This window comes from Loxodonta africana, chromosome 19, assembly GCF_030014295.1.
Source record: "Loxodonta africana isolate mLoxAfr1 chromosome 19, mLoxAfr1.hap2, whole genome shotgun sequence".
NCBI lineage: Eukaryota > Metazoa > Chordata > Mammalia > Proboscidea > Elephantidae > Loxodonta > Loxodonta africana.
In genome coordinates this window covers 9,801,100-9,817,028 of record NC_087360.1, presented here as the reverse complement: position 1 = coordinate 9,817,028, position 15,929 = coordinate 9,801,100, and the positions used below count along the sequence as shown (strand labels likewise).

The 15,929-nt window shown below is 39.1% G+C and overlaps 1 protein-coding gene across 12 annotated transcripts in view; it reads left to right on the top strand.

Moving 5' to 3' along the window:
* Positions 1 to 15,929, top strand: part of ATXN2 (ataxin 2) — a 112,227-nt gene that overhangs the window by 64,574 nt on the left and 31,724 nt on the right. For 10 of the 12 annotated variants that reach the window (XM_064272209.1, XM_064272210.1, XM_064272214.1 and 7 more), the window contains 7 exons: positions 211 to 420; positions 3,122 to 3,304; positions 5,322 to 5,519; positions 5,915 to 6,022; positions 6,294 to 6,364; positions 14,300 to 14,604; positions 15,637 to 15,700. In XM_064272209.1, coding sequence (XP_064128279.1) covers positions 211 to 420; positions 3,122 to 3,304; positions 5,322 to 5,519; positions 5,915 to 6,022; positions 6,294 to 6,364; positions 14,300 to 14,604; positions 15,637 to 15,700 — 1,139 coding nt within the window. The remainder of the gene's footprint in view (positions 1 to 210; positions 421 to 3,121; positions 3,305 to 5,321; positions 5,520 to 5,914; positions 6,023 to 6,293; positions 6,365 to 14,299; positions 14,605 to 15,636; positions 15,701 to 15,929) is intronic. The other 2 variants (XM_064272211.1, XM_064272212.1) reach the window with 2 other exon arrangements.

Genomic DNA, 15,929 nt, shown 5'->3' with positions numbered 1-15,929 from the left:
AACAGACTTAATTTTAAGGAGGTTAAAGTAAAATGTAAATTTATGTCAGTTAAGTTATGCTAAAACTTAGCACAAATCAAATGACTGTCCTCAAAGGGTTAAAATGTACAAGAAATCATTTTTGTCATTTTACTTTTTTTTCTGTTTACTTTTTTCCCTCATTTTTTTCTTTAGTTTTTATACTTTCCTTCATATCATTTGTTCTGTCAGGTGTTCCCTGGCCATCGCCTTGCCCATCTCCTTCCTCTCGCCCACCTTCTCGCTACCAGTCAGGTCCCAACTCTCTTCCACCTCGGGCAGCCACCCCTACACGGCCGCCCTCCAGGCCCCCCTCGCGGCCATCCAGGCCCCCGTCTCACCCCTCTGCTCATGGTTCTCCAGCTCCTGTCTCTACTATGCCTAAACGCATGTCTTCAGAAGGTACAATACCACAATTTGTTCATGTTTTTGTTTGTCTTTGTTTAACTCCTATGTGAGTTTATAATTACAAAATAGTTTCCTCTTCATTATTTAATAACCTATAATTTCCGTGTTTTAACTTTAGTTTATTAAAACTATTTCTATTAACCTTTTGTTCATTAGAGAGAAATTTGATAAATGCTGTGTGAAGCTGTGAACTATACCGAGTTATAAGAAGGGGCTTTATCTCTGCCTGGCAGTGATGCTCCTTTATGGCCCCAGGAAAGTCAGCCCTACCAGGACTTGTTCCCACTTTGTGGGCAGTGGTAAACGAATGAGCTCTCTCTCTCGCCACCATTGGACTCACCGTGGAGCCTGTCGTTGGACAGCTCCCTCACCAAAGCAATTGGGATCCTGCCTGTGGCCACTTAGGGGTCCATCTTGAGAAGGACATTCCATCTGGTTGCCAGTGTGTGCCTAAACTTACAGTCCAGTGTAGAGTTTAAATGCTTGAGGATTTAAAACATTTGCTTTGAATATTACATAGCAAAGGCTACTTTAATCTGGGAGAGTCCTTGATCTAAGATAAGTTGTTGATAAAAACTGTATATGAATTTGGGTCATTAGGTATTTTTTTCTTGCCCTTGTCAAAAATAAGAATAAAATCTCATAATTCTTACTCAGTATTTGATACTGAATTCACCATTCCTACTAATCAAATACATGGATGTGGTGTAGAAAGGTCACATTCTAATTTAAAAGCAGCATAAATTAAAAGCCTGCTTTCTGAATGTTAATGTCATTTTGATATTAGTTGAAGAGTATTGATATTAAACTTTTTGATCTGATACGTGCATTAAAATTGTAGCTGATACAGCTTGTGTTGGGCGTAGTGAAGTTTTCTGGCATAAACTGCTTTCCTGGAGAAAACCATGTTGTCTGCTTTTAAATAAATTATCATCCAGGCAGAGAGAGGGCATGTGATCTTGGCTGAGGCACGTAGCCTTGAACAGCAGGTGTTACTCATGTTCAAGGTGGTATCCTTCTTAGAAATACTGGTAATGATGGCCACTCAAAGGACAGTGAAATTCTGCTGAAATTTATGTTGTAGTTCATTGTCTAAATAAGTGATGTTTTACATCATGAGGGTATATTATATAAAACATGACTCTTCAGTGAGTTTGAACATTTTTGGCACACTAAGATGAAGGGACCATTTGAGGACTAACTATTCACAGAAATAAACCTTCATTATTCAAGGATGTTGCATTTCGGTTTTTCTTTTTCACTAATTTGATTTAAAATGTTTTCTAGTCAGGTAGTTACTAGGCACAGAAGTATTTTTGAAGTGTTGGCTTCAAAATTAAAACTATTAAGTGCAGTGTTTGTATATATTTAGGAGGGTATATGTTTTTATGATTTTTATAATACTTATATTATCAAAAGGAATTAATTATTTAAAGTTACATTTGATTTCGAGGAGCTATGCCCACAAACTTTGTTTTTCAATTGAGAAATGTAAAATGATGTATAAGTGCAGATACCCAGTTCTTCAATCATTCTTTGACGTGAAACATCTCTAGCTGAAAATCAGAATACGTAACATGAACATTCTTTTAGGCTCACATCTGTGATTCAGTTCCTACCCACGTTAACGTGATTCTCTGAGGTGTTTGGTGGGGTGGGGAGTGGGTGAGGAGCCCTGGCTTTGACAGTTAAGAGCATTTGCTTTGCCGAGTGTCAGCCCTGTCAGGCTTGTGGCATGGGAGCTGCTCTGTCCGCGGTTTTCACGCACCGTAGGCTTCCTTAGGAGTAGAAATCACTAACAGGCTGACAACATTAGGGATGTAGAATTTTGACAATTCATGTAGTTCATATTTCCTCCCCAAATCTCAGCTATTCTAGTTTTACAAGCAGCACATTAGCAGTAGATTTTCAACACAGCCTGAAACTGCTTACAAGTGAGAGCCGCTTTAAGCCACGACTTGTAAAATTGATCATCATGGCAGAAAAGGTAGATAGTCTTAAGATTTTGGAGAAATTTAAGAAGGGTGTGTACATATGTTTCAATAATGTATTATTCTTTTCTAATTTTAAAAGTAATGTGGAAAATTTCAAGAAAAAAGCAAAAGTATAGGGTGAAATAAAAACTATTCCATCTGGTAGCCATATGTCTTTTAACACCTTATTGTACTTATTTTTATATGCTGTAAATCCCAAACCCCAGACCCAGTGCCATTGAGTCGATTCTGACTCATAGCGACCCTACAGAACAGAGTAGAACTGCCCCATAGACTTTCCAAGGAGCGCCTGGCGGATTCGAACTGCCGACCCTTTGGTTAGCAGCCATAGCACTTAACCACTACGCCACCAGGGTTTCATGCTACAAATAGTAGATATAAATTAAACAAATTCTTAAACTTCTAAGGGTTATGACATCTTACTGTTTGGTTTCTTACCACCAGCTTCACCCTTCCCTTTATTTAAAAATAAAGGGAAATAGAATAAAATTTGATCTTAAAACTTGATGGCATTCTACAAAATAATTGAGCTAGTATGGTCAAAAATATGTATAGCTTTTCTTTCTTTTTTTAATCAAGGAGTTGCTGAACTACATCCATAGAGATACTGTAGAGTGAGTGAGTGAGTGTATATATTTAGCAGTAGTGTCATACTGATGGAGATTGTGGCATTTATGTCATGTTCGCTGTTCCTCTCTTAGGGCCTCCAAGGATGTCCCCAAAGGCTCAGCGACACCCTCGAAATCACAGAGTTTCTGCTGGGAGGGGTTCCATTTCCAGTGGCTTAGAATTTGTATCCCACAACCCACCCAGTGAAGCAGCTACTCCTCCAGTGGCAAGGACCAGCCCTGCAGGGGGAACGTGGTCGTCAGTAGTCAGTGGGGGTAGGTAACGCTTGGCGTGGTCCTATAATAACAGTGTTCGGCTTGTAATTTTATTTGTTGTAAAGAGGGCTGAACTCAGTGTCTGTTTGCGGATGTGTATTTGAAGCTCCCTTTAAAAAAGTTATTTTTTTCACCGTTTAACCAAGTCAGTCTCCTACATACGTAAAAGGTGGATAACCAGGAATTGGAACACCTACATTTTATTCTGGACTCCACTACTTATTTATCATATGTTACAGCAAATTATACCATCATTTTGAATTTCAGTTTTCTCAACCGGTAAAATAATTCTTGCCTGGTCTACTTCCTGGGATTGTGATGAGATTTATAAGAGGTGATAAATATGAATATGCTTTATAGCTTCATAAAGTGTCGCTCAAATATGAGACAAATATATACGTAACACCATTTGGAGGGACCTTATTTTCTGTCTTCTTAGCAGCTTTGTTTGCTGCTTGATTCCATGAACATTTATTCAGGGTGTGTGGCGCCGTGTATTTCCATAGCATCTGTATGTGACACTGATTCTCACCTATACATCCCTTGTAAGGAATTGCAAACCCAAATTAAGGGCCAAAGTGTTATCTGTGACCAGTCTAAGGAATGTAGCAGCAACAGCTCTGACAGTGTAAAAACTATTCTTGGAAAAGATTTTACAGTTAGGCTAAGACTGCTACTTTGGCTATTTGGCTACTTTGCAATTCTCTTCCTTCATACTTTGCTCCCATGATAACTGCAGCGTGGGAGCATGCCGTGATTGCCCATTTTGCTCTTTAACTTAATCAGTCCACAGAACCTTAACAAAAAAAGACCTTTAAACTGAAGCAAAGAAAGAACATCCAGCTCTGTTAATGTCTGTTTTTAGGTGATAATAGGCTGTCTCCTCAGCTTCGTGTTTGCATAATTGTATTATTGCAGTTTCCTTTGTACTTTCCGTTTTCTTCCTTGGTCTTCAGTTATATTAACAACAAAATAGAATTTTTAAATCTTTGTTTCTTCAGCTGTACTTTTAATCATTTGACAGTACTCAGATGATCGGCAACTGAATGTTGAGAGTAACAACATGACTATAGAGCGAGAGAGTAAAGCAGTTGTTAGAGATATACCCAGAACAGTGTCACAGGTTTGCTCTTTATACTAATTGGAAAAATGACAATTGTTGAATAACAGTCTCCCCTGGTGACTTAACAATAAAAGAACTGCTTAAGTGAAGCATATCGAAGCATTTTGTCCTAAACTTTGAATTTAAGCTCTGTAGATGTATTTATAATGAAATACGAAACCCTTTAGGTATTTATTACGAAGCCATACAGAATATGAACCTTTGCTTGAATTATCTTTTCCCTTTGGCTAAATCGAGTCCCTAATTTCCTTAGTTATTGCACAGTGGGTCTTGATGCTGTAAGAAAGAGTATAGATAGGACTAGCTGTGATCTGCTTCTGAGAGGTCACAGCCTTGAAAACCCTGTGGAGCAGTTCTGTGCTGCACACACGGGGTCACCATGAGTTGGAATTGACTCGACAGCAACAAACAAGCTGCTGAAAAGTGTTTTATTTAATTATTTGGAGTAGGAAGTTAAAAGCCTAATTGGGGTCTTCCCTTTCCTACTTTATAAAAAGAAGCCTTTAGTCCCCCTCTTTAGTAGAGAATGTTGCTATCTTTATCTTAAAAAGTAGCGTTTTTCTTGCCTTAGAAACCAGTTTTTAGCTTCATTTAAAATTCTACCTTTTGCTTGTGAGACGGGTCATGTCTTTCAGAATTAATACTTTCAGTGGTAGAGGGGCGGTTCACAATTGTATTAGTAATTGCTGTTCTTCAGATATTTGTGCTCTGATAACAACTATCACCACTATTCCCAAGACTTTGGAAAGGAAAACAGGGTGGTAAGATAAAGAGTAATCGGGGTAGGGACTGGAGAGTACTGCTTAAGCTGGATTGTCAGAGAAGCCCAAGCCCTCTTTAAGGAAGTGATATTTGAGCTGAGAATTTAATGAATAACTTTCCCCTTTCTTCTAGTTTCAAGGTTATCCCCTAAAACTCACAGACCCAGGTCTCCCAGACAGAACAGTATTGGGAATACTCCCAGTGGGCCAGTTGTTGCTTCTCCCCAAGCTGGTATTATTCCGACAGAAGCCGTTGCCATGCCTGTTCCAGCTGCGTCTCCTACGCCTGCTAGTCCTGCATCCAACAGAGCTGTCACCCCGTCTACGGAGGGTATGTAAGGGAGGGCTTCTAGATTCAGTGTTGTTTGTGAAGGTGAACGTTAGCGTTTACATGTATGAAAAATGCTGTGCAGTTGATTCACAGGTAGGTATTTTGACCACACATTTTAAGTTTTATGTAAATGAAATTAGTTGTTTTAAGTAGTACTGTTGATTTTACGTATGTTATTCTTGAATGTGTGTTGTTATCGGGGTTAACATCCTGAATATTAAATATCTGTATAAGTACAGTTATTGGTGCTTCGTATGTCTGCAAGGGAAAAAAAGCCTCTTCTTAAATGGAAGTAATCATTTCCAAAAAGATGGGAAACCAAAATTGTTGGATGTTTTCCCTCTGTACTCTTCTAACTTCTGTCTAACTTTGAATTTAATATGTTTTTCTTTTAGCTAAAGATTCCAGACTTCAAGACCAGAGGCAGAACTCTCCTGCAGGGAATAAAGAAAATATTAAGCCCAGTGAGACATCACCTAGTTTTTCAAAAGCTGAAAATAAAGGTTAGAATTTTAGAAAATCTTTGGTATGATTGTAGAATTGGGAAGTAGTATGTCCAAGCCTGTGCCCAGTACCGAGTATTTTGGTCATCACTTTTTCTTGTATTGTGCGTATTTAAATGCATAGCTCGACAAATGCCAAAATCTGTAATTACTATTTTGAAATTGTTTTTATTTTAATAGATCTTATTTTCATTTCTAACATTCTATACTAATGCAATCTTTAGTTAAAGATTAGAATTAAATCTATATCTGACAGTTCTTAATTTTACAGGTATATCACCAATTGTTTCTGAACATAGAAAACAGATTGATGATTTAAAGAAGTTTAAGAATGATTTTAGGGTAAGTGAAAAAAAAATTTTTTTTTTTTTACTGTCATATTAGACTACTTAATTAGAATGGAAAAAAAAATACTCAGCATTACTAAGAATTTTTATACCGTCCATTTATAAAAGTGTATTATACATACACAGAAACATCGAACCATGTGTGTAGAAAGCGAAACATTCTTAAAAGTTGTCTTTGCCTGGGCTTTAAGTGGGGTAACAAAAACCCTGAGATTTCACGACAATGAGAACAGATGTCAAGTGAAAGGGATGATCATCCTGACGTTTAAAGCCACCGTACACAGACGTTATCATGTGGTGCTCATGTGATTACTTTGTTGCTGGATGGTAGCTGAATGTGTGGTGAGGGGGAGATAGACTGGACCCTGGTGTTCCGAGGCAGTCGCAGCAGTGGTGTCCCTAGGAAGGTATGGGGGGTGTGAACTATACCAGGTGACATTGTCAGAGCGGCTGACACCAAAATGACTGTCTATAGTATCCCTGTAGTTAACTGTAACACCAAAAACGTTTTTCATAAACCCAGCTTATGTGTATCAACATACCTACAAGGCTAAAATTCTGTGCTCATTTCCTTTTTGAACCTTCTAGTGCATTCCACTCGGAGCTGTCATTATTACCCAATTACAGTGTCGCTTGGAGTCATGTGGTGTTCCATCTGCACATGCTACAAGCATGTGTTGCTGTTTTCATTGCTGCCGTGATTTTATAGGCACTGATTTTGTCAAATTTTCTAGTGTTTTAGCTACACTATTGTGGTATGTGTGTTTGTGAACCTCTGTCAATAACTTTTGACAACGAAGTAGTAATTAAAGGAAAAGGAGTGATACACGGGAGTTACGGTTTACGAGTAACAGTACAAAAAACACTGCTAAAGATTCTATGTAGTCTGGTACAGGAGGAGGTCCATGCAGGGGTGGTGACATCATGAATTATTGCACAGGGTGACACCAACCCTAGTGATGCTACTGAGTCACAGACCTGCCCTTTGTGCGCATAAATATTGGTTGTGATAGAAATATTTATAATATCATTTCCCCATCTTGAGATAGGTTTTGCTGAACTCTGATCTCACCTTGATACCTATTTTATTCATTTGTATATTACTATAATATACTATCAAGAGAGATTTTGAGACCAACTCCAGAAATCATCCTGAAACTTAGCTTCTTAGAGGGAAAAAAAACCTGGGATTATCAGCCTTTTTTTTAAAAATGGCTGAATCAAAAGATGAACAAATTAAAAGCAAAAGGCAACCCTTTCCCAGCATTATGTTCTAGCTTTCTGAAAAATCAGTGGTTTGCTCTTAGCTTCATTCTTAGTGGCGACATTCAGAACATACATATTATTTCCGTTCTTGAGCACATTTTTCTCTTCGGTCTCAATATCCTTAACGATCATTAAATTTTAAAGGAATATTTAACACATATAAATGATATAAATAATGAATTAATGCCCATATACTTGCTGACCAGTGTGCAAAGTCGAGCATTCTAACACGGTTGACGTTCCTTTGTGTGCCTACTCCTTCTCCACTGCTTCTCCCTTTTCCTTTCCCTTCTTTATATGCAGTTTATATTTACACTGCGTATGAATATGTTCTTAAAAGATGGTATTGTTTTGCAGAATCTTAATTTTGATATAAATGGTAACATGCTCTAAGTATTCATGCCCCCCGCCTTTTTTTCTCCCTCGGGTTTTTTTTTTTTTAACAGTTAGTTATTCAGCCCCCTCTTAAAGAGTATGTTGTTGTTAGGTGCCGTCCAGTTTGCTCCAACTCATAAGGACCCTATGTACAACAGAAAAAAACACTTCGCTGGACATGCGCGATCCTCATAATCGTTACGCTTGAGCCCATTGTTGCAGCCACTGTATGAGTCCTTCTTGTTGAGGGTCTTCCTCTTTTTCACTGATCATCTGTTTTACCAAGCATGATGTCTTTCTCCAGGGATTGATCCCTCCTGATATAACATGTTCAGAGTATGTGACATGAAGGCTCTGTCCTGGCTTCAAAGGAGCATTCTGGCTATACTTCCTCCAAGACAGATTTGTTTGTTCTGGCAGTCCCTGATGTATTCAGTATTCTTTGCCAACACCGAAATTCAAAGGCATCAGTTCTTCTTTGGTCTTCATCGTCCAGCTTTCACGTGCGTATGAGGCAATTGAAAACACCTCGTGGCTTTGGTTGGGACGCCTTAGACCTTAAAGTGAAGTCTTTGCTACCTAACACTTTAAAGAAGTCTTTTGCAGCAGACTCGCCCAATGTAATATGTCCTGTGATTTTTTTGACTGCTGCTTCCATGGGCATTGATTGTGGATCCAAGTGAAATGAAATCCTTGACAACTTCAGTCTTTTCTCTCTTTATTATGATGTTGTTTATTGGTCTGGTTGTGAGGATTTTTGGTTTTATGTTGTGGTATAATCCGTACCTGTAGCCTTTGGTCTTTATCAGTAAGTGCTTCAAGTCTTCTTTGCTTTCAGCAAGCAGGGTTTTGTCATCTGCATAACACAGGTTGTTAATGAGTTTTCCTCCAATCCTGATGTCCCGTTCTTCTTTTTATAGTCCAGGTTCTCAGATTATTTGCTCAGCATGTGGATCGTATAAGTATGGTGACTTTACAGCACCCAGTATATCCCCTTGTTCTGTTCGAATGACTGCCTCTTGGTCTATGTACAGGGTCCTCATGGGCACATTTAAGTGTTCTGGAATTCCCGTTCTTTGCAATGTTATCCATAACTTGTTATGATCCACACAGTTGAATGCCTTCGCATAGTCAATGAAACACAGGTAAACATCTTCCTGGTATTTTCCACTTTCAGCCATGGTCCATCTGACATGAGCAATGATATACCTAGTTCTATGTCCTCTTCTGAATCAGGCTCGAATTTCTGGCAGTTCCCTGTTGATGTACTGCTGTAACTTATTTTGAATGATCTTCAGCAAAATTTTAGTTGTGTGTATTATTAATGATATTGTTTCGATAATTTCCTCAAACGTCAGATCACCTTTCTTTGGAATAGCATAAATATGGATCTCTTCCAGTAAGTTGGCCAGGTAGCTGTCTTCCAAATTTCTTGGCATAGATGAGTGAGCACTTCCAGTGCTGCATCTGTATGTTGAAACATCTCCATTGGTATTCCATCAACTCCTGGAGCCTTGTTTTTCACCAGTGTCTTCAGTGCAGCTTGGACTTCTTCCTTCAGTACCATGGGTTCTTGATCATATGCTATTTCCTGAAATGGTTGAATGTTGACCAGTTATTTTTGATATGGTGACTCTGTATATTCCTTCCATCTTCTTTTGATGCTTCCTGTGTCATTCAGTATTTTGCCCATAGAATTCTTCAGTATTGCAACTCGAGGCTTGAATTTTTTCTCCAGTTCTTTCAGCTTGAGAAATGCTGAGCGTTTTCTTACCTTTTGGTTTTCTGTAACTCCAGGCCTTTGCATGTATCATTACAATACTTTGTCTTCTTGAGCCGCCCTTTGAAAACATCTGTTCAGCTCTTTTACTTCATCATTTCTTCCATTCGCTTTATCTACTGTATATTCAGGAGCAATATTTAGAGTCTATTCTGACTTCCATTTTGGTCTTTTCTTTCTTTCCTGTCTTTTTAATGGCCTCTCTCTTTCTTCATGTATGGTGTCCTTGATGTCATACCTTAACACCGTCTGGTCTTCAGGCATTAGTGTTCAGTAGTCACATCTGTTCTTGAGATGGTCTCTAAATTCAGGTGGGATATACTCAAGGTCGTACTTTGGCTGTCATGAACTTCTTCTAATTTTCTTCAACTTCAACTTGAACTTGCGTGAACAATTGATGATTTGTTCAGCAGTTGGCCTGGCATTGTTCTGACTGATGATTTTGAGCCTTTCTACCATTTCTTTTCACAGATGTAGTCAGTTTGATTCCTATGTATTCCATCCGGCAAGGTACACTTGTATAGCCGCTGTTTATGTTGTTGAAGAAAGGTATTTGCAATAAAGAAGTTGTTGGTCTTGGCAAAATTCCATCATGCGATTTCCAGCATCATTTCTATCACCAAGGCCACATGCTCTGACTATGGATCCTTCTTTGTTTCGAACTTAAATGCATTCCAATCACCAGTAATTATCAGTTCGTCTTGATTGCATGTATGATCGATTTCAGACTGAAGCCTTAGTGGTTGGTGCAAAAATTTGAGTAGTAGTTGTATTAACTGGTCTTCCTTGTAGACGAATAGCTATTATCCTATCACTGACAGTGTTGTATTTCAGGATAGATCTTGAAATGTTCTTTCTGACAGTGAGTACAACGCCATTCCCCTTTAGTTTGTCTCTCCTGGCATAGACGACCGTACGATTGTCTTATTCAAAATGGCCAATACCAGTCCATTTCAGCTCACTAATGCCTAGGATATCGATGTTTGTGTATTTCGTTTCCAGTTTTCCCAGATTCATACTTAATGCATTCCACATTCCTATTATTAATGGATGTTTGTGACTATTTTCTTCTCATTTTGAATCGTTCACATCAGCAAATGAAGGTCCTGAAAAGGTGACCGCATGCACGTCACTGCAGTCAACTGTACTTGAAAGAGTCTGCTCTTCCCTAGTCGTATTTGGAGTGCCTTCCAACCTGGGGGACTCGTCTTCCAGCACTATAGCAGACAGTGTTTTGTTGCTGTTCACAGGGTTTACACCGGCTGATTTTTTTCAGAAGTAGACTGCCAGGTCTGTCTTATTCTGGAAGCTCAGCTGAGACCTGCCCACCATGGGTGACCCTGCTGGTATTTGACTACGGGTGGCATAGCTTCCAGCATCGCAGTAACACACAAGCTACCACAGTAAGACAGACTGACAGACGCATACTTGCACTGAAGTACGCTTGCACTGAATTTGTTCTCATTGAGGAAAGATTTTTTTTTTTTTTTTTTAATTTTGATGCGTATGAGTTAATATTTTTTTGTAACAGATTTATTTAGATGTAAATAATTCGGCCATTTGAAGTATACAATTCAGTGTTTTTTGTTATATTTATGAAATTGTGCAGTCGTCACCTCAGTCAAGTTTAGAGCATTTCATTACCCCATAAAGAAATCTTGTACCCTTAGCAGTCACTCCCTATTTCTCCCCCATCTTCCCTTCTTCCCCCCGTTTCCCAGCCCTAGGCAACTATTAGTCTGCTTTCTGTCTCTACAGATTTCCCTGTTATGAGCATTTCATATGAATGGAATCATACAATTTTTGGTCTTTTGTGACTGGGTTTTTTTCTTTAGCATAATGTTTTCAAGGTTCATCCATGTTGTAGCATCTGTTGGCACTTCTTTTTTTTTTTTTTTTTTGCCAAATAGTATTCCATTGTATGGATATACCACATTTTATTTATTGTTCATCAATTGATGGACATTTAAGTCGTTCCCAGTTTTTAGCTATTATGAATAATGCTGCTGTGAATATTCACATGCAAGTTTTTGTGTGGACATATGCTTTTATTTCTCCTGGGTATAAACCTAGGAGAAGAATTGCTGGGTCATATGGTAACTCCATGTTTAACCTTTTGAGGAATTGCCAGACTGTGTGCCAAAGTGGCTGCGCCATTTCACATTCCCACCAGCAGTGTGTGAGAGTTCCTGTTTCTCTACATCCTTTGCCAGCGCTTGTTACTGTCTCTCATTTTGATTATAGCCATCTTAGTAAGTGGGAGCGAAATGGTTTCAATCAGTATGTCCTTGATGGCTAATGATGTTGAGCATCTTTTCATGTGCTTACTGGTCATTTTTATGTCTTCTTTGAAGAAACATCTATTCAAATCCTTTGCCCATTTTTAATTAGATTATTTGTTTTCTTATTACTGATTTAAGAGTTTATATATTCTGTATGCAAGCCCCTCATCAGATATGAGTTTAGATATTTTCTCTTGTTTTGTGGGTTATCTTTTCACATTCTTGATGGTATCCTTTGAAGCACAAAAATTTTTTATTTAGATGAAGTCCACTTTTTCTATTGTTGCTTATGCTTTTGGAGTCATAAGTAAGAAACCATGATCCATAGTCATGAAAATTCACTTCTCTGTTTTCTTCCAAGAGTTAGTTAGGTTAGATTAACTCCATTTTGAGGTAATGCTTTATGTGGTGTGAGATAGAGATCCAACTTCTTTCTCTCACATGTGGATATCCAGTTGTGTTAATGTCATCTGTTGTAAAGACCATTCTTTCCCCCATTGAACGGCCTTCCACCCTTGTTGAAAATCAGTTGATTGCAAATGCGACGGTTTATATGTCAGTCCTGCCGGCACCGCGCTGTCTTGGTTAGATTTAGTATATTCTGAAAGGCTGTAACTTCTTCATTTAATAGAAAACATTTTTGTTGTCATATTATCAGTTCACAACTTTCTGTAAACCTTCATTACTGCTTGATTGTTAAATTCCAGGTGGGCACAGCATTAAAACTCTCTCTTTAGGACTTCTATTCTTGTTACTACTTGGGGCCCGAATAAGCAAGTGTATTATTAAGTCTTTTATGAGTAACTCTCGTCCGTAAGGGAAAACTGGAAAGCAAAGAAATGTTTTTGTTTTCTTTTGTTTTTTAGTGTTTGAAGATGAGCTTTTCAGATAAAATAATGTTATTAGCTTACGTTTATTGATTATTGCCCACGTACCAGACGCTGTTCTAAGTACTTAAGTCCTTTATTGCTCAGTTTAACCTTTTCAAACAGATTCTATTATTATCCCAGTGTGTATATTAGGAAACTGAGGCAAAAAGAAGTTAAACAAGCTGCCCAAGATCACACAGCTAGTAAATGACAGGCCAGGCTATCTGTGTGTTTAAGCTTCTAGCAGTGCATCTTCCACTGTTGCGCCTTCTGTTTGCTATTCTTTTCCTTCTCTCTTTGTTTTTGGCACTTCCTTCAGCTGTCCCTGGTTTTGTTTTCTTCTGTCGAGTATGGCATGTTGTAGCACCTTCAGCCAGTGACAGCGTTTCTTCTGGTCTGCAGACTTAAATCCCATCACCTGTTTCTCTAATAGCTTCATCTTCTGCTCAGAATTCTTGATTATACTTTTGTGGTTTCCTTTTTTACTTATGTTTTCAGATGGTCTGATTGACTGGTGTGTCTATTCAGGTTTTTCTCTGAATCTATGTACTTCTGACCTCCAGTCCACCCCTGCTCTAGGCCAGGCCTCCATCTAATCTCTCTGTGTCCTCGCTTGCCTGCCTCCAGTTCATTCTCCATCAAGCTTTAAGTCTGCTCAGTACTGTACCCTGCTTAAAGTCCTTCAGTGACTTCCTAGTGACTTCCTGAGAACTAGAAGCTAGAGCCCCTGACATGGTCTTCGGGTTCCTTTCCCGTCCTGCTCCTGTGGGTGAATGTGCCATCTCCTAACTTCCTGGTGCCCCAGGCCCCACCCTTGTTCAGCCACCAGTGCTTTTCACGCTCATGGTAGAGCCATCTTCTTCCTTGCCTTTGGAATTTTAAACATCTTGTTTCTTTTGTTTAGACAGTTCCTTTTTCCGAACACCTTCCCCCAATTCCCAATCATCTCTCACACCTTAGGCCAGACACCACTTCCTCCACAAAGCCACCTCCTTCTGCAGGTTGCCCTTATAGGTTCTCATAGCATTTACCTAGTTCTGTTGTTGAGTGTCGGTTCTCACCCAGATAACAAGCTTTAGGAGGACAGAAACGGAACTATTTCACTTTTCCATACCCAGCAGGCACAGTTTCCAACACATGGTAGGCACACGGTAAATACATTTGAGGCTAGGACATCTGAGCGCTTACTTGACTGTGGTTGTCTTGTGTAGCCGTTCTAGTATTACCTTATAAAAACGTTACTCTTAAGTACTCGGAAAAAAAAAACTTAATACATTTCATGCTTACAAATAATACTATTTTGGTTCTGCTTATAGAAAAAATTGATTACTAGGGTTAAGTACATTTGTTTCCTTTAGTTACAGCCAAGTTCAACTTCTGATTCTGTGGATCAACTGCTAAACAAAAATAGAGAGGGAGAAAAATCAAGAGATTTGATCAAAGACAAAATTGAACCAAGTACTAAGGATTCTTTCCTTGAGAATAGCAGCAGCAACTGCACCAGCGGCAGCAGCAAGCCCAACAGCCCCAGCATTTCCCCCTCGGTACTCAGTAACGCGGAGCACAAGCGAGGACCAGAGGTCACATCCCAGGGGGTTCAGACTTCCAGTCCAGGATGTAAACCAGACAAGGATGATAAGGAGGAGAAGAAAGATGCAGCTGAGTGAGTAAACCTGGAATTTAGCACATCCTGTTACTTCTTTAACTTTTCTTTGAGGTGTTCAGGCCTTTCCAACCTAAGAAGCTATCTGAACTTTTAGGTTGCTTTATAAGCAGCCCTCAGCTGACACACAACTGGTCTAAACAAATGGCATCGGAAGTAAATTAGGTCAGTGTACCCTGCACTGTCTCCCCTTCTCTTTCTGCCCCGTTTTTATACGCCAGGGCAAAAACACTGGGCCTGAGTTAAGAAAGCCTTTTTCTGTAAGTACACAGGGCTTTGGGAAGTAACTGGCTTTGGGGACCTACCCAAAGCTGCTCGGACTTAGAGCTGCCACTGCCAGGGAGAAAGAGAAGTACCTGATGTCACTACTGGGAATTCAAAGTGGTTTTTATCAGAAACACTGTTTTAATTAATGGTTAGATTTGTTAAGATAGACAATGCAGTACATCAGTATATTATCGATTAAATGGACTTTTGTGGGCTAGCCTCAGAACCCAACTGTCATTTATTTGTGTGTTTCGGTTTCCAAACAACCCAGTTACAGCTGAACTTTTGGAACACACTTGTTGACAAGTTGAGGACCACTTATTCTTGATTTGAGGAAAAAATTTTAGTAGAGCCATGGCTTTTCCCAAGATATGTCACATAGAAAATACCTTGTCACATTAAAAAATACTACGTGCTAGAGAAACGGTGTGAAGGACTGCTTCTAAGGATACTTTGTCCAGGCGTGCTGTCTTTTTCAGTTCAAGTATTTGTTGATACTTTTGGGAGAAACCGTTGTATTAGTATGCACTTCTTTTTAACTATCCTTTTCTGGCCAGTTTCTTTATCAGATTAAGCAGTGGGAGATAATGCATGTGTTTTGTGTTTTCTTTTTCTTTCTTAATAAAGAGGATTAATGCCCTTCTAGTGTGAGTTGTTTAAGTCTGATGGTTAGCAGTTTTTAAGAAATTATCAAGTATGGAAGATTTTAGAGAAACGTGAGTTCTACGCAGTTTTCACTGCCCTGTATATTTCTTTCTCGTTTAGGCAAGTCAGGAAATCCACATTGAATCCCAACGCAAAGGAGTTCAACCCGCGTTCCTTTTCTCAGGTAAGTTTTTTATCCAAAACCAAAAACCAAACCCAGTGCCGGTGAGTCGATTCTGACCCACAGCGACCCTATAGGACAGAGTAGAACTGCCCAGTAGAGTTTCCAAGGAGTGCCTGGCAGATTTGAACTGCCGGCCCTTGGGTTAGCAGCTGTAGCACTTAACCCGCTACGCCACCAGGGTTTCCAGTTTGTTACAGTCTCTGAAAAAAGTCAGTCTATGAGTAGTAGT